Genomic DNA, 23,647 nt, shown 5'->3' with positions numbered 1-23,647 from the left:
CTTAGAGAAGGATTGGATAAGATATAAGTTTGCAACAGGGGTTTAATATGTATTCCAAAGGCGGACAGAGGCGATGAAAGCTTTCGTGTTCCTCAGCTCCTAGTCAAGGCCTTGTACCAGCACTCATGCGCATCGCATCCCTGGCGCACAGCACAGCCGGGGACTGCGGGAGACCGGTACAGGACTCACGCATGAGCCTGGACTTCAACATCGCCTTTGCCTTTTGCAACTCCGACTTTAGTGCATTGGGGTCCTCAGCCAGACGCCGGTGCGCCTCCTCCTGCTCCAGATTGCGCTTTACCGGTGAGGGCTCACCAAGATGATTTTCTCGTTTGGATTTTCTTTGGTTTTGTTTCTCGGCGTGCGGTGGAGAGCTAGTACGACGATGGCTGAGATCAGTTGCCTTGTAATGGTCTCTCTCGTGTTTCTCAAAATCAAAATCGCGGACGGAGCTCTGATGAGTTCGAAACAGGATCGACGTCTGGGTCGCACTCATGGTTGCATTGCGAATTGACAGCTGTCTAAGCCTAGGAAAGGTAATTGGCTTCCGTCCATGGCACGGAAGTAGCGGGCTTATGGGAAATGCGGACTCATTGGAAAGCTTCTGGAAGCCGGGCGGGGGTGAAACCATGGGGTCGTCTGATAGTGCAATTGGGCATGGTCCTCCGCTGCCGAGCCATGTAAAGGAGAACTTTGAAAGGTTCGGGGCGAAAAGGCGGATGTAGTCCTCGATGATCTTTAGGTGGTCGAGGCCGGGTGATGGACCGTAAAAGTCCCATGAGTCCACCTGCACGTAAAGCTTCTGAATTTGGCGCCATCTGCGGCTGGCCGAAGGGAGACATCCAAAGCCAGGTGCGTGTCTGAGGTATAAAAAAGCTGAAGGGTGGACCGATGAGAGCGTGAGCTTGCTCAACTTATCCAGGGGTGCACGCTCCATACAAATACGAAGACTGATAAGTGCATAGTCCACAATACTTCGCCTGTAGCGCTCTCTGGCTTCCTGACCAGGGCAGCGAATGGTTAGATGGCGCACGTTAGGCAGGTTCTTAAAGGCGTTGATAAAGGATGGCACGTTGGTCGCAGAGTGGAACAGTGGAGGGTACTGTTGAGTAAGCACATCGGCGAGGTCCGAGTTGCCATTTTTTACCCTGCTGAGGGAAGAGGCCATATGGGTGTAGGGCGTGTAGAGAAAGCTGATTTCATGGCCCGTAATTGGGTGTACCAGAGGGGGCAGGAAGGTACTTTCAGAGTGTGCAAAAGTAAAAATCAGGTGCTGGATGTGGTGTCCGATCCTCGACAAGGCCTTAATTCTCGATGCCTTGGTAAAAGAGGTGGCCGTAAACGTCAGGTGGGTTCGACGGAAGATGCGCTTGGTAACAAGATTGCAGCAGGCCGAGTTCGTGAGCCTGAGAGAGCATACGTCTTGTTTGGACAAAACTACATATATGCCTTCGAGGACGCGCTCTTCCTGCCAGAGACGGTAGAATGCTCGTGGTTCTGGTACCATGTTGTAATGTATGGCTTCTGGGGGTTTAGTTGGTTGCCCTGCTGGTGTCGCTGCTTGCAAAGCCTGTGTATATTGTACGGTGAGAATGATACACGCATGGGAGACATCGGGGATCGATGAATAAATTACATACCAAAGGCCATCACGATCAGGTTAGAACGTTTCATCTGGATACAAATGCGGATGTACGAATTCTAATATTCAAGAGGGAGAAACCCATTGCGTTCCTTCGACTTATCCACCCGGGTCTTCAGGACTGCAAATTCCAGGATTGGATGGTAAGCTAGTGACTCGCAAACCTCCCTGCAACGACTGCCTATGGAAAGCTAATCAACCAAGCATATACCTCTCCGGCCTCCACCGCTCGTCTCTCGATGCAACCTCCACGGACCCACCACCCCCAATCTTCACGCTGCGTCTCTCGGAGGATAGGAAAACTAAATCATATCAGCTTTCACTTACTAAATCAAATTGGGTTGGCATTTTGCAGGGTTTCACGACGTGTCACTGTTTGTGCTCTGGACTTTGTCTTTGTCAATTACAAAACCTGTTGTTTTGTACCGCGGTTTAGTAGCCCATTACATCATTGGAGCTTTTCCAATGATTTGATCCCACAATCTGTGCAACCGTCCTTAGTCCCCCTCTCAGAACAGTTCTGGCAAGGGATCGTCGTCATGTCGGTAAGAAGTAACAAATCCGAGGGCGAAGATTGTAACCCGGACATCACGATTTATTAAGCGTGCTCGTTCGTATTCAGGCGATCAGAACCCCCTGTACCGGTAGTACTTGTTTCCTTCAATGCGTAACAACGGGCTTTTCCTTGCATCATAAACAAGGAACCCTGCCGTTAGAGATTCTTTTTCATGGCTGCTTTGGAGATGTATTGTGGGATTATGTATGTTGTAACAATGCATAGCGTCATTATGGTACGCGGTATTTACCCTTTGGGGCGTGGATGCAGCATAGCAGGAATACTCATTGCTCCAGGGGAGAGTTTTCATACGGTACATTTCATCAACCGTTCCACCGTCAGAGATTGCCAAACAAAAAAAGGGAGACGCGTCGTTACAGGACGCGTTATGGAAATTACCACACTTTCAATGTCTAACAGTGATGTATATATGGGTGCTTTATTTTTTCATTCACAAAAGAGGGATTTGTAGCTCCAGTCTGCCGATTTCTTTGCTGTAAGTCGGTCCTCATTTTAACTGAAATTACTTTATATAACTTTCCCCAAACATTTCCGCCAAACATAGCCAAATGCTTCAATCTCCACGATGTAACAGCTCTGGCCACTACGGCACTGTATTTTACCCTGCTTCGTGGCCTTCGCAAACCTATTATCCTCCGCACACGTTATGGGACGAAAACATATGGTTCGAAAAGAAAAGAGCCTACTACAATTCCTACTACGAGTTAACCAGACATGTAAAAGCGTCGCCATCAAACCAAGAGCCTCGCCGATCAGCCCGTAGTCGTCGGCCCTTTTTGTCAACCCGCAAAAACACTGCCCCTGGCAGCTCCAGCAAGCACACAAGCTTTTCGTCAAAACAACACGAATCATACTCTCGACCACTCCTCCTCCCCCGGAACAAAAGCATCGTCCGGCTACTTAAAAGGACGCCAAAAAGCACCAAATCCCAAAGGGCTACTCACTATCTCACTGGAATCCCCTCGAAATTCCCATTATCTCGGCCGGTAGCGTTTTCGACGCCAACTCCCTGGGCAAGTGGATTTACGATTGGGCCGCCCACGTCCAATATGGACCTGAGGGTCGTGAAATGATTGGCATCTCTGGCGAGCTCTAGCTGCTTTTTATCCAAATTTCGGGCAAAATTAAACGTGCCGGCGAAATCATGCCGGATATCCGAACTCTGGAAAACAGGGAAATGGTCAATAATTTTATCGAATCGGGTGAGCGCCTTAACGACAAACTGCGCCGCCTCCTCAAACATTGTAAAGGCCGCATGCTTAACTATAAAAAAATCAAAGGCAAACTTTACACTAATACCGGTCCCAGGTTTGTCGACATATTGCTTGAGCGTGACTACGAGCTCAATACGGAAAAGTTCATGTCCTCTGTCCACCCTTGGAACCTCAGGTTTGATGCCAACTGAATATATTCTGGATCGCCCAGAAATGGGACATCGGCCGGGCAAACGGCCAACCGGAGGTCTTTTCTATCGAAGTAATCAAGCTAGCCGTGGTAGCAAGCCACACCGATAAGCGCTACGAAACTCTATGGGAGTAGCAGAACCAAGTTAGGAGAGCCCTATCCTGCCGCACCTTTGCAATCTACGTGTTCCAGTACGAATCGCAAAGGGAAAATAATATTATTATAGTTCGCATGTATGCCAAAACAAGCTTCCCTTATATGAAAAACGCAAAGACCTATATTTCCCTCCAAGGCTTGTCGCCCAATGGTTGGTAGTGTCTGGCGCGTTGTTATGTTTCTGGATAGGAATGCAGCTGCTGATAATGATATCCCTTTTCACGGCTTGCGAGTCGCGCAATACAATGTTGGTACTTGAAAATGCACACGGTAAGAATGGTACATAATGCAGGTTTCATGGGCATGGTGGGCCGATCTGTGTATCAAATAAAATTGACAACTATCATCGAGGCTGTGGAGAACTTGTTCGAAGCCTATAATCCAATCATTTATCTTTGGCACGTGCCATTTTCTGGTCTACTGATCAACAATACAAACAATTTCTTGGGTTTGGTTGTCTTTATCGTTGTATTGGACCGATGATAATGATGTGTGGAAGACGCGTCGTCATATGCGCGTACTACGGTTGTCAGGACCAAAACCCATCATTGAGTACGGATAAGTGGGCGACGCGGTTGGGGTCGTGCTTTAGCGGGCTCTCACGGAAGGCAAGGACTTGCGCTTTGACGAGATCACTCTCTGGACTGGTATCGAGCGCGCTGGCCGGTCCAGGGGCGACATACGGTAGCGCAATTATTGGGATAACGCGTCGGGGCGTGTCGTCAAGGTTAGTTTATTGATTTACGACTCCAGCCTTTTGACTTTCATTTACTGTTCTCGGGGTGGTCCAATGATTAAGAATAGAACGTATACACCCCATCCACGACCATTGTACACTCACTTGAGCAAAGAATATCCGGAAAGAGAGGCGAGGGAACCCTCTTGTTAACCTTCCAAGACCCACCATATGACACCTCTCTCGCGAGACATAATCTGATGACCGTGGCGGGTTCATGGATACAAAGACAGGAGGTTGGGGTGCCAGTCATCCTGCGGCTAGGCTGACGACAAATACGTGGTGATAGAGCAAGATGCCTGCATCAGCTTTCGGTACCAATCTAATACCAGCAGCCGGGGATGTGATTGCCGGTTAAAAAGAGAATAAGATATATTGAAAAATACAAAACCAGCATCCGTACGTCCTGGTTTTCCCCACTATAGCTCAACAGGTATTCTAGCTCAAACTGATCGATATGTGTGACCATACACAGGTACGGGAGACGCAGTGAATCACGACAGTCCCTTATGGTGTGTTGGTATGCGTTATAAAATAAATTTTCTAGTGATAAGACAGGCATGTCGGCAGTCATAAATGCACGCAACATACGCGAGTGGTAAAGCCTTCTGGGCTTCTGGCCTGCGAGCATTTGAGTCTGCCCTGAATCAAGTGTCTACCACTCATGCACAGCCCGTACCTTACGCTCTTTTGTTGCAGGTCATACCAGGTCAACAGCATCGAGTCTCCCTTACCCTGGCGGGCATGGCTGGCCTCGATAACGCCCGCAATATGAACTTAACCAAGTGGGTCCTTGAAGGTTTTATCGAAAAAGGTCACCATTTGCAGGAGACAGCATCTCCTGCTGTAAATAGTGTGGTGGGTCCATAAGACTAAAGACTCCACGATCAAACAAAGAGTACCCAGAGAATTTTTCCAGGCCCGACCCTCATCCCTCCTACTACGGTCTCTCCCAGTTACCTCTAAGGCCCACTCCTAAGCCCATTCCTTCCTTTGAGGTTGCATCGAGAAACAAAGCTGTGAAGACCTGGGAGGCGATCGGTCCTTGAGGCTGCATCGAGGGGCGTGGGGTAGAGGCGAGGTGCTGCTGGTGGATTGTTCGTGCCGGATACGTACAAGACCATTGCAAGTCCATAACAACAAAGCCGCCTAGATCAACTCCATTCAATAAATCCTATTATGAATCCACTCCTGCGTAGCGCGTTAATCAGCCTACTGCCTCATATCAAACGACGGAGGAGTGATCAGAACGGTAATTTGGATCAAATGGTAGACGGATAACTTTCGGAGATAATCTGTTATGATAAGAAGGGTTACTTTTATTTACCCATAAACCTCGGTTTGAACAAGCCGTACACAAGGCTCTTCATCGGGCCCTCGTGAGCCATAAGCTGCGATTCCTGATTGGGAACAACCATACCTTGAAGCAGGTAGACATCCGTCTCATCCTCCTGATAGTTAAAGCCCACCGAGGCTGCTAGGGAGAGGTGGTCGCAGGGAAGAAGAATAATCGATGACGAGAGACTTCATTTCACAACGATGGGGACGCTGCGGATCACGGCGACAAGGTGCGTGCCCATGATTCTGACAAGAAAAAGAGAAACGCGAGAGGGGCCGTTACAAGGCCAGTGATCACAGCCATCGCCGTCATAGATCTGCATCGCACGCCGAGAAATGAGACCAAAGCCAATCCAAACTTGAAGATCACCTGCAATCTCCACAAACACCACCGCCCATGATAGTTTCCGAACTTATCCTGGCTGAGGTGGATAAAGTTGAGTGTCCAAAGAGCCCTTTGTCACTGATCTCCTCGCCTGCCTTGTCTTGGAGTAACCTCAAAATATCTGCCCCTAGACTATCTTAAGAGCCCCTGCCTTCCATTCTTGTCCTAGGATGGAACAGTTGGTGGGCCGTGGACAATTTCAGCGACCATTCGGTCGAGGGAGTGTGGTTGAGTGCAAGCCCCTCCCCCGCCCCCCTAACAAGTTTGCATGTCAGCGTGGGAGCAAAAGAAAAAAGAAATAAAGAACCGCTCCGCCAGAGATAGAATTGATGCGTAGCGGGATGCCGGTATGTCAGTCGTCTTTTTCCTCCATATTTAGTCGATACGTTCTATCAAAAGGGCACCATTCAAAAGATCAAAACGGTGATAGTGCCCAAGCCTCGTCACCGGTTTGCACTGCCTGATGGCGAGCTGGCTTTTGAAAATGTCAACCTGGCTGATAGTATTCTGCATGCTGTGGTGTGTGTCTTGTCGTTTTCCGCCCGTACGGTTCAATTGATGCACTGACTTGTTCCTTTCCCTCTCAGGCTGCATAGGTACATCCGCCTTATTGTCCACTGCTATAGTCACTGGACTTATAAATCTAAATCTATCCCTATCAAGCCATACTATACCGCAGATGATGTCACGGTGGTGATTCCCACGATCCACGAAAATTTTCATGAGATTCGGCCCTCACTTGAGAGCATTCTGGCCACACAGCCGCACGAGTTGATCATTATTACAACGGCCGACAAACTAGATGATTTGCTGAGGGTTTCAAAAGCCCTCTCTTCTCCCAGAATTCGCGTCTTCTGCACACAGTACGCCAACAAACGCATCCAGGTGTGCGAGGCCCTGCCCAAGATCACGACCCGCATCACCATCTTGGCCGATGACGATGTGACCTGGCCATCGACCATATTGCCGTGGATTCTGGCCCCATTTGAAGACACCAAGATTGGAGGCGTCGGCACATGTCAGCGGGTAAAGAGGGTTAGAGAGGGAGGACTTGGGCTCAGGGTATGGAACTGGCTGGGCGCTGCCTACATCGAGCGACGCAACTTTGAGATTTCCGCAACACACAACATGGACGGCGGTACTTCTTGCATGTCAGGTCGGACTGGCGCCTACCGATCTGAAATTCTCCAGGACTATGAGTTCCGTGAGGGTTTCATGAAGGAGGAGTGGCGTGGCAAGATCCTCAAGGCCGACGATGACAACTTTGTGAGCCGTTGGCTTGTTAGTCACCAGTGGAAAACTTGGATTCAGTACGAGCCGGAATGTGAGGTTGAGACCACGCTTGAGAACAACATAAAATTTCTCTTCCAGTGTCTTAGATGGGCCAGGAGCAACTGGCGGAGCAACTGGACGAGTCTAATTAAAGAGTGTTACGTTTGGAAGTAAGTCCAGCCCTGACCCAAACATTAAGAAACCCAAAAACTAAACAGTGTTTTCTTTGATCACAGACAGCAATTGTGGTGCACATATGCGCTGCATATTGCGACCTTCACCTCGCTTGCCTTTGTCTTTGACTTTCTCATTTTGGTAGCTTTATGGAGGGGCACTGAGTGCTGGAACCCGGTCTATCGGAAGTTTGCTCTTTATGCGCAGCTCGCCTTCCTAGGATTTTCTAAAGTGGTCAAACTTGTAGGTTTGATCCGACGCTATCCGTCAGACGTCGTTTATGTCCCCGTGTCAATCCTTTTTGGATACTTCCATGGCCTGATCAAGATTTATGCCGGTCTTACTTTGTATAAGGTATGAAAATCCCTTGCATGCTTTATGAAGTTTCAACAATCTCCTGACGTGAGGGGGACGCTGTAGACCTCATGGGGAAGCCGGAGTGACGGCGACATTGACATACCGGTCGACGTCCGGCCCTTTGTTGCAGAGCACAATCGCAGGACGTCAATACCCACCTCCAAACATGTTTGTCTTTAGAACTAGAACTTGTGTCAAAGGATTATCAGTGGTGAAAATAAGATGGGGCCTGTGATTTTGACTTCTATTTACGGGAAGTTTAGCAACGGTTTACATGACATAGTCGAGTCCCGCCAAGGATACACCGGTGTTGCAAAGCGCCTCTTAGTGTGTCTTTTCAACTTGATTGCTATTTCATACTACGCTATCAGATTCCAACTATTGACCTGAACCATTAACAAGCAATGCGCGTGTTTTAGATATTGAGAGCCTAGATTTTTTAATTGCCGAGATAATATACGTAAAAATCATCATTCTGTGACAGGATACGCCGTGCTTAACATCAAAGACAGCTCTCAGTGCTGCAGGGATACAATGAGGAATTGATGCGGTCGGGATTTCTACGTTGTGCAGTTCAGTTCTGGTTCCCTTACCGATATTTCACAAACTGGCTGTGGATGGGATGGACCGAGCAAAGGGGTTACTGTTCCCCTTCTTACCTTGTCACCGCTAAGTGGTTGGGTGTTTATGTTGCCACTGATCCAATCAACCAGAGGAAATAGCGTCTACCTGCAGGCGGATGAAGGTGATAAAGAAAGTTTATTGGAAGATAAGGGATCTTTACCGGCATTCCTGATACACTGCTGGCTTAATATCATATAATTGCACAGACTCCAAAATGGTTTTGTGAAACCTGCCATTTGTTATTCCTCCATGTGGCCCTGCCATGTCTTCCGAGCCTTTTATTTTCGCGCAAGCTGGAAAACGGGCTCCCTGTTATAAGTCCCCAGCTAGCATGAAACAGGAAAAGACTTCACTAACTTCTCTGGCTAACTTACCTAGCTAACCCTGCGCACGTTCCAAATTATTATGTACGGTGTCCCACAAGCTACCCTTTGACATAGCCTGCACCGTGTCTCCTGAGAAAACCCCCAAATTGTCAGGACCAACCGTACCCTCCACAGCCTTTTGCACGTTTTTCACTTGCGGTTTCTACGTCGTAAAAGCGATGTTCGAAAGCGGTAAGATATGCGGGAACTCAAGGAGGGGTAGCCTGTACTTACATCTAACCAAAAAATGCCTCAAATTTTTGCAGCTAGCACGACCAGCAGCTGAGTTTTTCTCGGCGACATAGAAATAACTGACCATCTCTCCGGCAAAACGCTCGTCAAAGAGGCGTTTGCCCGCGGCCGGCTCATGGAAAATGTTGGAGAAAGCTGCATCTGCTTCGAGATGGAGACAGCCGGCTTAAACAGTTTTCCTTGTATTGTATTGCGCTGCATCTGTGCTATGCCTCGGCTACAGGAGCTGCGTTATAAAAAAACACCTTTATTTTGTGCCCTGGCGGAGGCTCATGGAAGCCTGAACATTTCGAGGTTATTAATACATCTTTACAGCTGAGTTAGACTTGTGAGGATCTGCGGCAAGATTGATAGAACATACAATGCGCTATAATATTAAAATGGGAAACGTTTATTTGTGTTTCTTTCAATTTTGAGGATGATTAAAAAACTGGCTATGAGAACCAACCAGAGTTGTCCTTGTTGGGTTTTTGTTTTGAACAAAACCAGAGTGCTCTCACCCCCTCCGCCACAACAAAAACGCTTCAATAGCCAGATATTAGCTGGCAGGACTGCAGAAATGTGGACAGATCATTGTTTCATGCCTAGAAACGACGATGGACAAGGTCACCATCAACCCTCGTACACTTCGTCATTTTTTCGTTGGCAGATCATCGACAGAAACCTAGACAGCGCTCGTGACGACTCCGAGCCACCATCATTGTTTCGAACCAAAAGGAAAACAGAGCCAACTAGTAAAACGGTGCCGAATCTGCCGGTTTGTTTACGTGCTCTAGAATATATACCTGAGGGCTTTAGTCACCAATTTTTTGAACTTAATATACTCTGAAATGTCCTCCACCCGTGCGTACTCAGCAGGAAAAGCCCTAAAAGTGTCCGGAAGTTTCATGGTCCGACCCGCCTCCGGCGCAGTCCCGTGCGTCGAGCTTCCTTCGATCGTGACCGGGACTGATGACCGCAACAATGACGGGGCAAGACATAACCAGCAACCAGTATTTACCAACAAACGCTGTTATAGTCGACGTGGAATCTATTCCAGTCGTTCCTTTTCTTCTCCAACGCGTCTTGCTCAGGATACCGTTAATTTTGGCGATCATTATCCGAAATATGTTTTCGCCATGGTGTGGTGCTTGCGGGCCATGAATTTTTGGAGCGTTCGTTTGAAATTCCTTCTTGAACGTCATCAGGAAGTTCAGTCAAAATTTGGTTCTGTATTGTTTCTGCTAGAAGAGCGCCTTTAGGTTCATCGCTTGAACCCTTGTTCTTACTGCTTTCAATGTCGATTTTCTTCAAAGGTTGATAGCCTGAGCGCTTATGGAAGCTCGAAGGTTGGCCGTTCAATTGTCTCTTTGCTGTGTGTATCTTATTCTTCAACCCGAGAGTGAGTAATGATGTTGCGTTTAAGGCTCGACTGGAATATAGGTTTGTTTTCTGACATTTCCGTTCGAAACGCAGGTTTTGAGTCAGACTTTCATTTTCCGAGTCGGAACCACTGGCGATTGCGCATTCGTCAAACTCGGGATGTCCGTCCATGATGTGTGTTTTGATTTCCGTGGGACTGTCGCTTAACAATATAGTAGAGAGGGTGGTAAGCAATCAAGCGAGAACGACAGTGTCTGCACAATGAGCTGTGAGAGACGGACGGTGAATGATAAATACTGCGTTGCGCTATTCGATAGTATGCCTTCTGATTCAGTAAAGACAGATCTAGAAGAGCGCAGCTACCCAACGCACTTTGAAAGGCAGGAAAAGGCCATCTCCCCCTATCAATCTTCGAATGGAGAGATGTAACGGCGTAAATGTGTAAAGATACGCCTTGGAACAAACATATGGGGAGGCGACTTGGCGGCTCTTCCAATCAGTCTTTTTTATCACCACACCCCCCTCCCTTCAGCACCTCTGCAGATGAGTTATATGATCACATTGGCTAGCATGCGGCAGGGTGTGACATGCGCCAGCGTAATTGTCGGAATAACGCGCTTGAGCGTGTTGATAAAGTCCGTCTAGGGGCTTGTGACTCTCAAAGAATAAAACGCGTACACTCATCCACAATATTCGCGTAGACCTCTACCTTGCCTGCCTCCTCGATCTTGTGTCCTTTAGGAAAAAACTTCCATATAACGCTTTGGCATTTTCTTGGCTGATGGTTGATACTGGTCACTCATGTTGTTACAATTGTCAGTCCTAAGAGGCTCAACGACGACTGCCGGTGGTGATAATGGTTGATCCTTGCGCAGACCCGCACAGACCATAAGCCTACAGGTTCCTCCTTTGATGGAGGCCCCTAATTTATTGGATACTGTTGCATTATTTATCATTTTTGAAAAGCCTCATGCATGTATTTTGAGCTCGGGAGCATCATGAGGAGAAGTGTGAATCGGTCGCAAGGAAGTTGGCGGGTACAACTTTAGGGGTTTTGTCGTTATGGAAGGTCTCGAGTCTCCTCACATGTGGCAAGCCCTCGGCATGCGCTTTCAGCGAGTATGCATGTAACTGATTTGAAGGGGTTGCCGTCCCGACTTTCGTTGGTTCTCAAGTGGTACTGTGTTCCTCAAGAGGGCCACCTTCGTTGATGGGATCTATCGTATGCAAACTTCCCCCTGGGACTTACTGCTATTACGCAAAGCGACTACGTCTACACGCCAAAATCTACATTACTTCAGCCCCCATGATCGAATTGTTCAACTTAAAAGTAGCTGTAAAAAATATCAAAACCGCGATCAGCGGCAATCAGCCATCTGGACGCGAACACGAACGTGGTGTATCGTTGCGCGTCAGAAGATGGAATATGAGTCACAAGAATCAACGCGCAATAACGCGGTGTTACTTTAGCCGATGTGTTGATACGGACTTTCGGGAAGATAAAGCTCCCTGCCCTTTGGCAATGTATATAAAAAGCTGTTGCCTACAAAACTTTTTAAGATGTTCGATATCAGAGGCATCAACTTTACGACTGACGACTGCTTCTGAACTCAACCGCCCCAAGCCACATACGTCCTTGGCCAGAATGGACTCTTCCAAACGAACACGCCAGTGGGATGCGAAGCGAGACGAAGATATGGAGTTTATAGCGTACGGCACCTCCAGTTCACAAGAAAGGACAGGGACTAAATCGTCTCACGAAGATTCATCAAGCTTGTATGCACATTTTCTCGAAGGCTCTAGCCATACAAATTTCCGACTTTATTCTAGGGAAGATGCATTAAGCCAGAGCCCAACGGTCTCATCTGCCAACGGAAAGTCGACTGATGGGGAACTGGATGTTACAAAACCGGGGCATTTAACTTTCCACGCAAACTCTTCGCCTAAAAAGAGATACAGACCTAGTGCCTGGCACAAGTGCTAGTTTCTTAACCACCAGTAGATACTAAACAGCAGAGAATAAGAATATTATCATGCGCACTTGACATTGAGCATGCCGTTGGGATGTTTGATTGGGCCCGCACATATAACCCTAAATGGCTTGTGTTGATTTTGTGAACCTCAAGGTATGTTAGTAGAACAGTAGCCAGTGAATTCCATGTGCTGTCCAGCTAAATTACACTCATGACTGTTTGTGCTTGGATTTTTTTGGTAGGGATTACATTTTCCGTGGTTCAAAATGAAAAATTCTGGCGTCAACATCCAACTTTTCACAGCCAGCATGAGAGGTTGCTAGATGGGTACGCCCATGATTACAGTCAATGCTTGTGCTCGTTCAATCTACTTACAAAACAAACATCTTCACACTTGATCAGAAAATTCAAACTGATCAATACATTTTACGCTTGTTCAAAGCTGTTTGTGACGACAAGCGACCCGACTGACCCCTCCTGCTTCGATCCAACCCGAGCTGAGCTCTTCGTGCGATAACCGTGGTTTTGTTGGTTTTTTCTTTTACCGGGCTCCAACCCTACTACAAACCTCCCTTCTCTCACATGAATGACAGGCTTCAACCCCAAAGCCAAACTCCAATAAGTATCTTCTTTCTCACCTATTTTTTCATAGGGTTTTCCACTATATCTTCGCAGTTGGCATCGAACCTAAGGTTCCATAAACGGACAGAGGTCATGAACTTTTCCGTGTTGGCCAGCTCATATTCACGACCCAGAAGTGTGTGAACAAACTTCACACCGGCAGTAGTGCCTAGCTTGCTCTTTCCGGTCTTGCTAGAGCTCAGCATGGGGCCTTCACAACGCTGGAGGAGGCGGCGCAGCTTGTCGATAAGGCGCTCACCCGATTCGATGAAATCATCGACCATCTCCCTGTTCTCCAGAGTTCGGATATCCTGCATGACTTCGTCGGCACGTTTAATCTTGCCCGAGATCTGGATAAGAAGCAGCCAGAGCTCGCCAGCGATGCCAATCATTTCACGACCCTCAGGTCCAGAATGGACGTGGGCGACCCAATCGTAAATCCACTTGCCCAGGGAGTTGGCGTCGAAAACGCTTCCGGCCAAGATGATGGGAGTTTCGAGGGGATCCCAGTGAGATAGTGAGTAGCCCTCTGGAATTTGGTGCTTCTTGGCGTCCTTTTGAGTAGCAGAACGATGTTTCTGTTCCGGGGGAGGTGCGGGTGGTAGTGGGTATGATGGCTCGTGTTGTCTTGAGGAAGATATTTTGGGGTTGCTAGAGTGGCCGGGGGCAGTGATTTGAGGTTTTTGAGAGGGAAGAGAGGGCCGGCGTTTATGGCATGGTCGGTGACGTCCCTGGCTCATCAATGGCGTATTTTCATGTTTGTTGGTTTCGTAGTAATTCTTTGTGTCAATCGTCGGCGCCAAGGGTTTGTAGATGCCGTTGTTTTCGAGCCACTGGTTATCGTCGGATTCCCAAGGCAAGCTGCGGGATTCGCCTGGTAGGCGTGTGTCCGAAGACGATGAGTATTTTCGCGATCGCCACGAAAGAATGTAAGTTGCAGTGGCGTACTGCCCAGAGCTGGTATATCGCGGAGATACAGCAACATTGCACATCTTTAAGATTGGATTTGCACTGGGCTAAGTGTTTGGGGAAAATCATATTGAGTAGCTTAGGGTCAACCTGCAAGGTGTTGGTTTTAAATATTCACTAGGGCTAAAGACGTCCATTTCAATTACACTAGCAAAACTCTTGCTATAAACCACACAGCACGGCCATAAAACACCGTGCGATAGGCTGGTACATGATGAAGGTCTTCTTCTGCTACAGTATCCAATCACCCTCAACGACACGTCCCAACACGCTATTCCAATGTTCGCGCTACCGTATGTCGCTCCCTGTCGCTGGCCAGCCAGCGCGCTCGTACAACTAATCTGCAGAGATGCTGCAGGGGGGAGGCGGGGTGTGTTGATAAAAAAATGATTGATTGGAAGAATCGCCAAGTCGCCTCCCTTATGTGCTTGCTCCCCAGGCGTATCTCGACACGCTTGCGCCGTTACATCACTCTGTTTGAGGATTGAGAAGGAAGTGGGGATGACTCCCTTTTTAATTGGCGATATCAGCTGCCTTCTAGTCACAGTCCCTGTCTAGTAGTACGACGATGGCAAGTACATACGGGTGGTGGGCATTTATGGGTATATTGAGGTCAACAGATTTGTGGCTACAGCTCTCAGGTACATATTCTAGAACATATAAACAAGCCGGCCGATTAGGCACTGTTTTATTAGTTTGCTGTTTTACTTTTTGTGTCAAAACAATGATGGTGGCTGGGCGTCCTGACGGATTCATAGGCCTGTCAGGTGATATTTAGGCTGTGTGCATTTCTCGGATTAAGGCTTTGGTCTACTAAAGCTGCAACAGCCCAACCCCGGCACGCCAGTGCTCCATGCTGAGAACCTCAGCGGCGCGCCTTCGTCAAAGGATAAGACGCGGAAAGCCATGGCTATCAGCTCACAGAGGCTGACACTTCCGAGATCGATTATGCCGTCAAGCACAGTCAGGGTCACTTCAGAACCTATCAAGGGCGGCGGCGCTTGCGGGGGTTGCAGGCGATCTTTAATCTTGGATTTGCTTTTGTTTCGTTTCACGTCGCGTGATGGAGAATGATGACGGCGATGACTGACTCGTAATGGTCCCTCTCGTGTTTTTCCTTTTTCTTCCTGTCAGAATCTCCGGCGCGCATTTTTGCAGTTCTTCTTGCACGTATCCGGCACGAACAATCCACCAGCAGCACCTCGCCTCCATCCCACGCCCCTCGAGGCAACCTTCAAGAAAAGAATGGGCTCAGGACTGGGTCTTGAATGTAATTTGGATAGATAGTATTGAAAAGAGGGATAAGGAGCGGGCCTCGAAAGATGTTTCTCTAGGTACTGTTTGTTTGATCGTGGAATCTTCGGTCTTATGGACCCACCACACTATTTACAGCAGGAGATGCTGTCTCCTGCAAATAATGACTTTTTTCGATAAAGCCTTCAAGGACCCACTTGATTAAGTTCATATTGCGGCCGCTATCGAGACCAACCATGCCCTCCAGGGCAAGGGGGACTCGATGCTGTTGACCTGGTATGATCTGCAAGAAAGAAACGCAAGGTACGGGTTGTGCATGAGCGGTAGACGTTTGATTTGAGCCAGACTTAAATGCTCGCAGGCCAGGAGCCCAGAAGGCTTTACCATTCGTGTATGTTGGTGTAGTGACGACTGCCGACAAGCATGTCTTATCGCTAGCAAACATATCGTTTAACGCATACCAACACACATGCAGTTAGGTTTACTTGTCATGAGAGCCATGTATTGAAGTGGGTAGCGCTATCTAGGCTAAATCACGATAGCCCCTTTTGTCTCTTGGCTTCTCGAGGCATATCTTCCCGCAAGGAGCCCCAGGCTGGGTGTTTAAGAGCCTCGTTTATGCAAATACGAGAATGGTTATTTTGTCGAGCTCTAGAATGCCTCAGCATCTGTTTGATAAGCTAACCAACTATTAATTTGTCAGCAGAAGTTTCAGAAGCCACAAGAACTAAAAACTACGATTAGACTCACGCTGAATGTGCGTTTCCATTGGTACCACCTTGGAATCGTATGCCAATTTCGTGATGGTTTCGTCGTATTGTTTATGGAAAGCTTCACGCAGGCTGTTACAGCGGTCTTTGCGCCATGCATTCTGCGGTTGTTTCCATGGCGGATGACCGTATGTTATCTCATAGCCGATGACTCCCAAGCTCCAGATATCTATGGAGCGGTCATACGACTCCATCTCCCTTTCAGGGGCAATGTATCCAATAGTGCCGCCAGAACCCAGAGTAGGATCCAGACGGCAGCCTGGTCTCAAGTGTTTCGCGTTGCCTATGTCCAAAAGTACGGCCCGCTGCGGTGTCCCAATTATGCCGACATTTCCCGGTTTTAGGTCGCCGTGCAGCCAGCCTCTGTCGTGCAAGACTTTCACTTGCAGTAGAAGACTGCGGAACAGTTGCGCCTCTTCCCTCTTCATTCCGTTCCAGCTTCTTGTTTTATTCCACGCAGTTAGCTTCAAAAAAGCGGAAGGGAGGGTATTATAATTAATTGCCTTACTCGTCTTTTCGTTGTACGAGTTCGCAAAAAGTGTTGGGTGTCATGGGCATCAAGACAACCGCGACTTGTTCAAACGGAGCATGGGAAAATTTGCCGACCACTTCCCGCAGCTGTACCATAGACTCAGATTTACCCCAATGTTGAGCAAGAGTTGTTAGTCTTTGAGCGTGGAGATCTCTTCATCTACACTGTGTCGTGTATGATGATCTCTTTCCATAACTTTGACGGCAGCCACTTCATTCTTTGCATTAGAGGCAAGGAAAACTCTTCCAATGCCGCCTCGGCCAAGTGGTTGCGCCAAGCCCAATTTCCCATCATCTACACATCGTGACGGGGAGTCGGCATTTCAAAATCAAGAATCGGCTGCACCCCAAAAAACGTGGATAAGTACCTGCGTCTCGTGGACTTGAACTCCTCTGTATCGGCTCATGTTGTAAATCGTAGTTCGTACGTGAGCCTATCAAAGTCGACCTTCATTCAGCGCTGGTTTAGAGCAAACAGTTGCTCGGTAACAATAATTCCATTGATCTTGAGCTCGGCGTGCTGAGATCGCCTCCCCGTGATAAACAAGGCCGAATTTTCCTTGCAGAAATTGAATCGTGCGTGTGCAGTCCGGATATTGAGGCTGTGCTTCTTCGCAAACACTGACGTGCATAGAACCAGGTCTGGATGTTGTGAATTTAACAGTTGGCTACTCTTACCCACTCTCCATCCGATTTCCGCTGTCCTGGGCTGAGGATTGAAGGCCAAGAGGTACTGCCCTTCCCAAATTGTACCCAGTTGTTGGTTGTTCTCTATTTCGTTCGCAGATTCGGGCTCGGTTAGGCTGTCGCTGGTAAAGCCATCGCCCCTGTCTGATCTTCTCTGCAACTCTCGCTTTAACTGAGATACATCCTTGTTGTACCGCTGTTGGGGTTCAACCTTCATGCGGCATAGAGGACCCTCGCGGAGGGAGTTTTGCTGCCCAGCGGTAAGGACGTCGTGTGTTTCACTAAGGGCCAATCTGGCCAGTGCGTTTATCGGTGTCAAAGTCGCGTAAATTTGGGGTTCCATGATGATTTATGATACCACTACAGCAGCCCGAAAATTTCGCCGGCGCAAAAAGAATGAGGCTCTTACGTTTCTTTATGTGATCTAGCACAAGCGGTAAATGCTGGATAGTATGGACTAAACATACACAACCAATAACATCTCACCCTGCTTAGTTCCGTAACAAGAGACATTCAATTCAAGGCGCTTACGGATGTACAGCTATTGGCTCGGCCGCTTCTCTATTAGTAAGTCAGCCCTCCCTCCCATGCTTTCCCCAGCTGATAGGCTCCTGCTACCCGAACTTCAAACGCAGGATATTTATCTCGTGCTGATTACAAGGTGCTTGAGTAGCGAAAAATGCGACAATGGGTAGTCAACAGGATGCAACACAGCTCTTGGCTATCTGTGCAACCCCCATCGGACACTTTTAAGTCACTGTTGCGTAAACCGAGTGAGCCGTGCCAACTGTACGCACCTAGGCATTCCTCTGTAGAAATGTGGAGACCTGGTCACGTGAGCTGAGCGAGCCATATGGAAGCGAAGGGTCCGAGCGCACGCGTCAATGCTTCCTCGATCCTCCAGAGTCAGAGTACGATTGTGTCCATCTGCAATATGTCGATAATATAACTCACGCAACTTTTCACCGTCAGTCGTCCAGCAGTCACCGACCATAAGCTGTCGCGTGAGCGCAAAGTAGACTCTTCTTTCAAGCGTGTGAACCACTCTAGCGTCGGACCCCTGACGGCGACATGACCTCGCAAACATTAAACCAGCAGTCCTGGAAATGGCGATGCAATGAATTGTGCCAAGACGGCTACACATTTGCAGAACGAGACAACCTGCGTTGGAAAATTAAAGACCCCGCATATTTTATATCCGAGATAAGGCAATTGATGGATACTTTGAGGAAGTGCCATCAGTATTTTTCTCATTTGGCTGAGAAGTTATCGATCCTCTGCAGGATGCTCCACGAGGTAATAAAGGAGATGGGACTTTCTCCAGAAACCATTCGGGCGGCCATTCAGGACGAGGCATACTGGAAGCTAGAAGCCGAAGCCATTTCTGGCGACTACGAACACAGCGTGGAGAACTAAACGTCGATAGGTTCAAATATTGTTCGCTCAAATATCTTTCATCATGGAAGCATCGACCGGCATTCACCTGTAAGTCTTCCTCAGCTAGTAATTTTTCAAATGCTAAAGGACAACCGGCAAATGAACTACCTCATCAGGAACAAGCTCCCGTGGATGTTTCACAGCGCACCAAGCCAAACACCCCAGTGGTGACAAAATTCGGACACGAAGACTTCGTAAATCAACTCAGTCGCGGACTAGAGCTACATTTGACGACGGTTTCCTGGCGAGCTGCCAAATACGGACAACAAATTGCCGAGGAGACTCCCTGGCTATACGCCATCCGATGTGAAAGAAAAAAGAATGACATTTGTGGAAGACGAGATCGCCCGCTTCGAAGCCGATACCTCATGCGACGAAAACGACAACGACAGCGGCAGGGAAGATACAACGCCATGTGACCTCTATAATAGACCACCAACATCTGTGTCCATGTACGTGTGGAAAGAACCATCTAGAAGCGCCAGTTTGGGGTGTATTGCAAATGGTGCCGAATCTTCAGGGAGCGAACGGCAAAGAGAAGTGACAGAGGAGCTTCGGAGCTTAGACCGCCCCACAACGGCTACCCGTGGACCGAGGAGGCTCCGCTCTACTGGAGACAAGAATGTGCGACAGCAGACAAGTACGACGGTGACGCTTTCGAAATTGCGGTCCAATGCAAGAGTAGTCAAAAAGAGGCAAGACAAGCGGACTGTGACATCGTTTTCAGCGTGTCGAGAGCCGTCTGCCGCCCGCACATTGCCCATCGCAGATACGAATCCCCAACAGAGTGGGTGCCTCAAACAAGAGCCCTCTGGCACTGCAGATAATCGCGAGCAAGTCACAAACAGATGTAGTCGCCCTTCTGGTCCAGTATACGGAGCAAGAGTATCAAAACAGCAAAATAAAAAGAAATTGCGCGCTATCAGTAATAACGATCAGCCGGTAGAGACTACCAAAACACGCAAGGGTCGATCGGTGAGACGACCGGTAAGGCTTGGATTTGAAGATACCCTAATAAAACCGACGGTCCAGAAATAGAAAAGATCACGGTGATGGGGAAAAAGTCCCTTTTGCCACACCCCATTCATTTCTCTCGTTCTACCCAAGACTGGCGTTGAAGCCATAGCAGGGGCAGTGGTTGGAGGTTTCCGAGGGAGGAAGAGAACCGCAACGGTAGTTGAGGAACGAGGCTATTGGCTCATCGGCGATGTTTGCACATTCTCATATGTTTTACGCTCATAGTAACTTCTCGCCTCAATCTGGTTCACCGGGAACCAGAGACCGCTGCCGGCTTCCAAGGATACTTGGCCTCGATTTCATTAATGATGAGTCCGTTGCCCGGGTCTGCACAAGCATGATCACCACGAGCAGTCGTAAGCCTCCTGGCGTTGGCAAGTGTAATAATATGAGTCACCAGTCTCAACGATCAGTCACGAAGCCGTCAAATCATGACGATTACATGTAGAGCTTTTTACCGAAGTAACAGACAAAAGTGCAGGTCTACAACGAATATGATGACTGCGTATTTGCGTTCTATTCTTTGCCCTCAACGTATAATGAAACTGGCCCTCCAGACGTTCCCCATGCCCCACATACAGAGAGGCCTCCATATTTAAGATCTATTGTACAAAGCTCTGCAAACTCAAAAACGTCAATGGCAAGCAAATCTATGGGTCGCTGAATGTCTCTATTCGCTTACACCAGCCCAACTGTTTTACCATTCGCGTCGCTTTGAGAAATCACAACAAAATTTGCTATTGGATCCATTAGCGAGATAAATTGACATTCTTCGAGAAACACTGAGGACGTCGTGCTATCAAGGAGGGAAAATATGGACACTGCAGGTAGGTAAGACCACATGGAGCCACATTCCAAGCCTAAGAATGTAAAAGTTTATGTCGATTTAGCTCAGGGCGTCGGTTCAGAAGAACTATATAATGCAGTGTCACGCCACCACCCTGTCCTTGTCTGTGCGAAGGAATCACCTGTCTCCCCACCGTCAGCCGCTCGATGGCCTGTTTCCACTGCAAGCTGATTTTGGCTTTGATGAATGCTATCGTGAGTTTCGTGTTTCCCAGCCTCAGGATGTTTGCCTGGTTCGGAAAACCTGATTGGCAGTTTCTTTCTGTTGGAATCCATACCGAAATCAACATTGTCAAATGTGACCAGCTCTCGTTGCGTCACAGGCTTGTTTGCATCCGTGGGCCGATTCTGATTGGACGGGTTTGGACTGGCTGGTTGTTTTGGTTTTTGGGGAGTGAGCCAACGTCCGACTGCTGTCGATCTCGCCTCTGATAACTGATCCATTCCTGATGTTTCATTCCGAATCGGTTGGTGTGGCATACCTGAAGACACAACGTGGGTGGCTTGATGGGAAGCTCCCGCTTGCGTCGCCGACTTTTTTGGATAGGTGCGTTGACGTCTTTCTGCTGTCAATCGACGTAGTCGGTCGGTCGCGTTTGGACTAGGTGCAGCGAGTGGGGACTTTTGCGGGCTGTCACGGATATTCTGCTCTTCCGTCACCCCGGGCAGGCTTGGATCAGGGGGAGCCACGAATGGCGGCGATCTTTGCCAGTCACGGGAATTCTGCTCTTCCGTCGCCATTCTGGGCAGGCTTGGAGTAGAAGGTGCCACAAATGGCGGCGATATACGCCGGTCCCGAAGATTCTCCTCTTCCGTCGCTATGCCAGGAGGTGCCACTATCGTTGCTATCCTGGGGCGTTTGAGTGGAGGTTCGGTTCTAGCGGGCTGCCGAATCTCCATAGTGTTCACCCCAGTTCCAACAATCCTTTTTTTACCGGGGCTCCGGTCAGTATGCGATTCAGGCAATCCCAGGGCAGCTGAAGCAACGGCTTCTGAAAACTGACCAACCTCTACTGCCGCAGTCGTAATCGTTCTGTTGGGAGGGCTAGGAGGTGCCACGAGTGGCGGCGATCTTGGCCGGTCGCGGGGATTCTCCTCTTCCGTCGCTATACTGGGCAGGCCTAGGTCAGGAGGTGCGACGAATGGGGATTTTGGTGGGTTGTTACGTGGATTCTCCTCTATCGCTGTGCTGGAGCCTCCAGGCCGTTTGTATGGAGGCTGAATTCTCACGGCCGGCTGAGCAATCACAGACTGGCTCGGATTTTTTCTTGAGCCAGGCAGTTCTGAAAGCAACTGGCCTAAAAACTCAGCTGTACCCTTCCCCTTGCCCTTGTCTGGCTTTTTCTTTGTTACTTTAGACGGTTTTGGTGATATGCCGAGCCGAGTGTTTTCTAGCTCCTGCGTTGACTTCCGACGGTATACTGGGGAGCGCTGCATCTGATCTCTGTCAGTTATAACTGCTTCTGCCTCAGACATTGATCTCTCTTCTTGATTCAGATCTATTTCATTTGAGCTCCTGCTGCGTCGCTGGCGGATGTGCGATATCGATGCCACTTGTTTAGCGGCCCGGTTGTACGGGTGATGTCTCTTCTGTCTGACGCGAGGCGAATGCTTCGACCGTGTTCTGTCGGTAGGCGAAGGCAAGGTGTTTCCATCACTCTGTTCCGGGGTTTGATAAACATCCATCGGGCCGCTGTCAGTGATTGCCTCGGACCTTGATGTCAATATTTTAGCATCGGCACGTCGCTGGCGGGATGCTATCAGCTTTTGTCGTTTAATGTCACGCCCCTGCTGCTTCCTCAAGCGACGCACATCCTTCGGGCGGGTTCCGCCTGCTGGCAAACTTGATGCGCTTTCACCAGTAGCACCCTGTTCCGGAGGCTCTATTTCTATCATAAATGTGTCGTTCCCAAAGAAGGCTTCCATAAAGTCCCGAAATACAAACAATGGCACAAGACCATCTTTCCCATGTACCGACGCCAAGTCTGGAAGAAATGCATGCTTTTGAAGGTCATGAAAGGCACGCAGATTTGGCTTTCCACATTTCCATTGACAGTAAATTTCCTGATCACGACTCTCTATACTCCTAGGTGTTGGTTCTTGTCCAGTCAATGCCTTTTCGATTTTGGACGATGAGAGGCCGAGCCTTTTGGCCTCAGCTCGAAGCAGATATACAAACCCAGGGTCGACGTTTGCTACAGTTGCTTCCCCTCGGACGTCCTGCTTCGGTTTGTCATAAGAAAGGTATGGAAATGAGCGGATCGCAGTGAGAAACAATGCCTTTAATGCCAATTGTTGGTCCATGTTAGAAACCGGCACGTATCCATTAGCTGCCTCTATTGTGGGATTTGTGGGCAGGGTCCATGACAGTTTTTCGGGCAGGTTCCATGCACCCCGCAGGTCATCATCAAGGAGGTGTTCCTTGATGATCCTGGCCCCGATCGCAAAATACTTCATGTTCTCATGGAAAGTTTTTAAGCTAGGGATTATTACTTTTATCGAGAGAATGTTGTCCAGGATCTTGAGACGGCTCTGTTGATCTGTCAGTCCAGGAAATAGTGTACCATTCTCGAGTTTCTTTCGAATAAAAGCTGCATCGTTTTTATTTGCTGGGCATCGAAGTGCGAGACAACGGACCGTCGTTATATCGCAATACTTCCTTGCCTCCGCGACTCCTTCAACGATGAGCTCGTATGTCGAATACAGATGGTCGCTTAAAAAGTGAACGATCGGTTCGTCCCAATGCAAAGCCAGGTACCTATGCCAATTAGCAAGCTCCAGCCCCTCCAGTAGTCCGGGGTACGGCAAAAGAAGGTCCAATGCTTCTATGAAGGATCTTGCAGCTACATATCCTTCATTTATTCCCGACAAATGGTGCTGGATGAGCTGGTTCAGAAT

General features: G+C 48.5%; 10 protein-coding genes across 10 annotated transcripts; 4 read left to right on the top strand and 6 right to left on the bottom strand.

Annotated features, from left to right (window-relative positions):
- Positions 1-103: 103 nt before the first annotated feature.
- Positions 104-1,570, bottom strand: PpBr36_05792 (uncharacterized protein; the record flags this gene model as incomplete). The annotated part of the gene is made up of 1 exon (XM_029892941.1): positions 104-1,570. Exon 1 carries the CDS (start codon positions 1,505-1,507, stop codon positions 104-106), a length of 1,404 nt encoding a protein of 467 aa, XP_029745709.1. The 5' UTR covers positions 1,508-1,570.
- A 1,592-nt stretch (positions 1,571-3,162) lies between these two features.
- Positions 3,163-3,462, bottom strand: PpBr36_05791 (uncharacterized protein; the record flags this gene model as incomplete). The annotated part of the gene is made up of 1 exon (XM_029892940.1): positions 3,163-3,462. The coding sequence occupies one exon, from the start codon at positions 3,460-3,462 to the stop codon at positions 3,163-3,165; it is 300 nt and encodes a 99-aa protein (XP_029745706.1).
- PpBr36_05790 (uncharacterized protein) lies at positions 3,364-3,758 on the top strand (the record flags this gene model as incomplete). The annotated part of the gene is made up of 2 exons (XM_029892939.1): positions 3,364-3,588; positions 3,645-3,758. The coding sequence occupies 2 exons, from the start codon at positions 3,364-3,366 to the stop codon at positions 3,756-3,758; spliced, it is 339 nt and encodes a 112-aa protein (XP_029745707.1).
- A 509-nt stretch (positions 3,759-4,267) lies between these two features.
- On the top strand, positions 4,268-4,573 carry PpBr36_05789 (uncharacterized protein; the record flags this gene model as incomplete). The annotated part of the gene is made up of 1 exon (XM_029892938.1): positions 4,268-4,573. The coding sequence occupies one exon, from the start codon at positions 4,268-4,270 to the stop codon at positions 4,517-4,519; it is 252 nt and encodes an 83-aa protein (XP_029746298.1). The 3' UTR covers positions 4,520-4,573.
- Positions 4,574-6,579: 2,006 nt separating this feature from the next.
- PpBr36_05788 (uncharacterized protein) lies at positions 6,580-8,227 on the top strand (the record flags this gene model as incomplete). Its single annotated transcript, XM_029892937.1, is given in 6 exon segments — positions 6,580-6,585; positions 6,638-6,757; positions 6,902-7,680; positions 7,747-8,038; positions 8,105-8,209; positions 8,222-8,227. 6 exon segments carry the CDS (start codon positions 6,580-6,582, stop codon positions 8,225-8,227), a joined length of 1,308 nt encoding a protein of 435 aa, XP_029746297.1.
- A 2,135-nt stretch (positions 8,228-10,362) lies between these two features.
- PpBr36_05787 (uncharacterized protein) lies at positions 10,363-10,815 on the bottom strand (the record flags this gene model as incomplete). The annotated part of the gene is made up of 1 exon (XM_029892936.1): positions 10,363-10,815. The coding sequence occupies one exon, from the start codon at positions 10,813-10,815 to the stop codon at positions 10,363-10,365; it is 453 nt and encodes a 150-aa protein (XP_029745899.1).
- Positions 10,816-13,255: 2,440 nt separating this feature from the next.
- PpBr36_05786 (uncharacterized protein) lies at positions 13,256-14,230 on the bottom strand (the record flags this gene model as incomplete). Its single annotated transcript, XM_029892935.1, has 1 exon — positions 13,256-14,230. One exon carries the CDS (start codon positions 14,228-14,230, stop codon positions 13,256-13,258), a length of 975 nt encoding a protein of 324 aa, XP_029746293.1.
- A 1,846-nt stretch (positions 14,231-16,076) lies between these two features.
- Positions 16,077-17,792, bottom strand: PpBr36_05785 (uncharacterized protein). The gene is made up of 3 exons (XM_029892934.1): positions 16,757-17,792; positions 16,212-16,695; positions 16,077-16,149 (listed from the first exon to the last, which is right to left on the bottom strand). The coding sequence occupies exons 1-3, from the start codon at positions 16,856-16,858 to the stop codon at positions 16,142-16,144; spliced, it is 594 nt and encodes a 197-aa protein (XP_029746296.1). The 5' UTR covers positions 16,859-17,792; the 3' UTR covers positions 16,077-16,141.
- A 728-nt stretch (positions 17,793-18,520) lies between these two features.
- Positions 18,521-19,713, top strand: PpBr36_05784 (uncharacterized protein; the record flags this gene model as incomplete). Its single annotated transcript, XM_029892933.1, has 3 exons — positions 18,521-18,934; positions 19,003-19,338; positions 19,407-19,713. The coding sequence occupies exons 2-3, from the start codon at positions 19,208-19,210 to the stop codon at positions 19,711-19,713; spliced, it is 438 nt and encodes a 145-aa protein (XP_029746295.1). The 5' UTR covers positions 18,521-18,934; positions 19,003-19,207.
- Positions 19,714-20,150: 437 nt separating this feature from the next.
- PpBr36_05783 (uncharacterized protein) lies at positions 20,151-23,206 on the bottom strand (the record flags this gene model as incomplete). Its single annotated transcript, XM_029892932.1, has 2 exons — positions 20,151-20,230; positions 21,232-23,206. 2 exons carry the CDS (start codon positions 23,204-23,206, stop codon positions 20,151-20,153), a joined length of 2,055 nt encoding a protein of 684 aa, XP_029746290.1.
- Positions 23,207-23,647: the final 441 nt, after the last annotated feature.

This window comes from Pyricularia pennisetigena (assembly GCF_004337985.1).
Source record: "Pyricularia pennisetigena strain Br36 chromosome 4 map unlocalized Pyricularia_pennisetigena_Br36_Scf_6, whole genome shotgun sequence".
Taxonomy (NCBI): Eukaryota; Fungi; Ascomycota; class Sordariomycetes; order Magnaporthales; family Pyriculariaceae; genus Pyricularia; species Pyricularia pennisetigena.
Note: the sequence above shows the minus strand (reverse complement) of the source record. Positions and strands in the feature narration are given on the sequence as shown.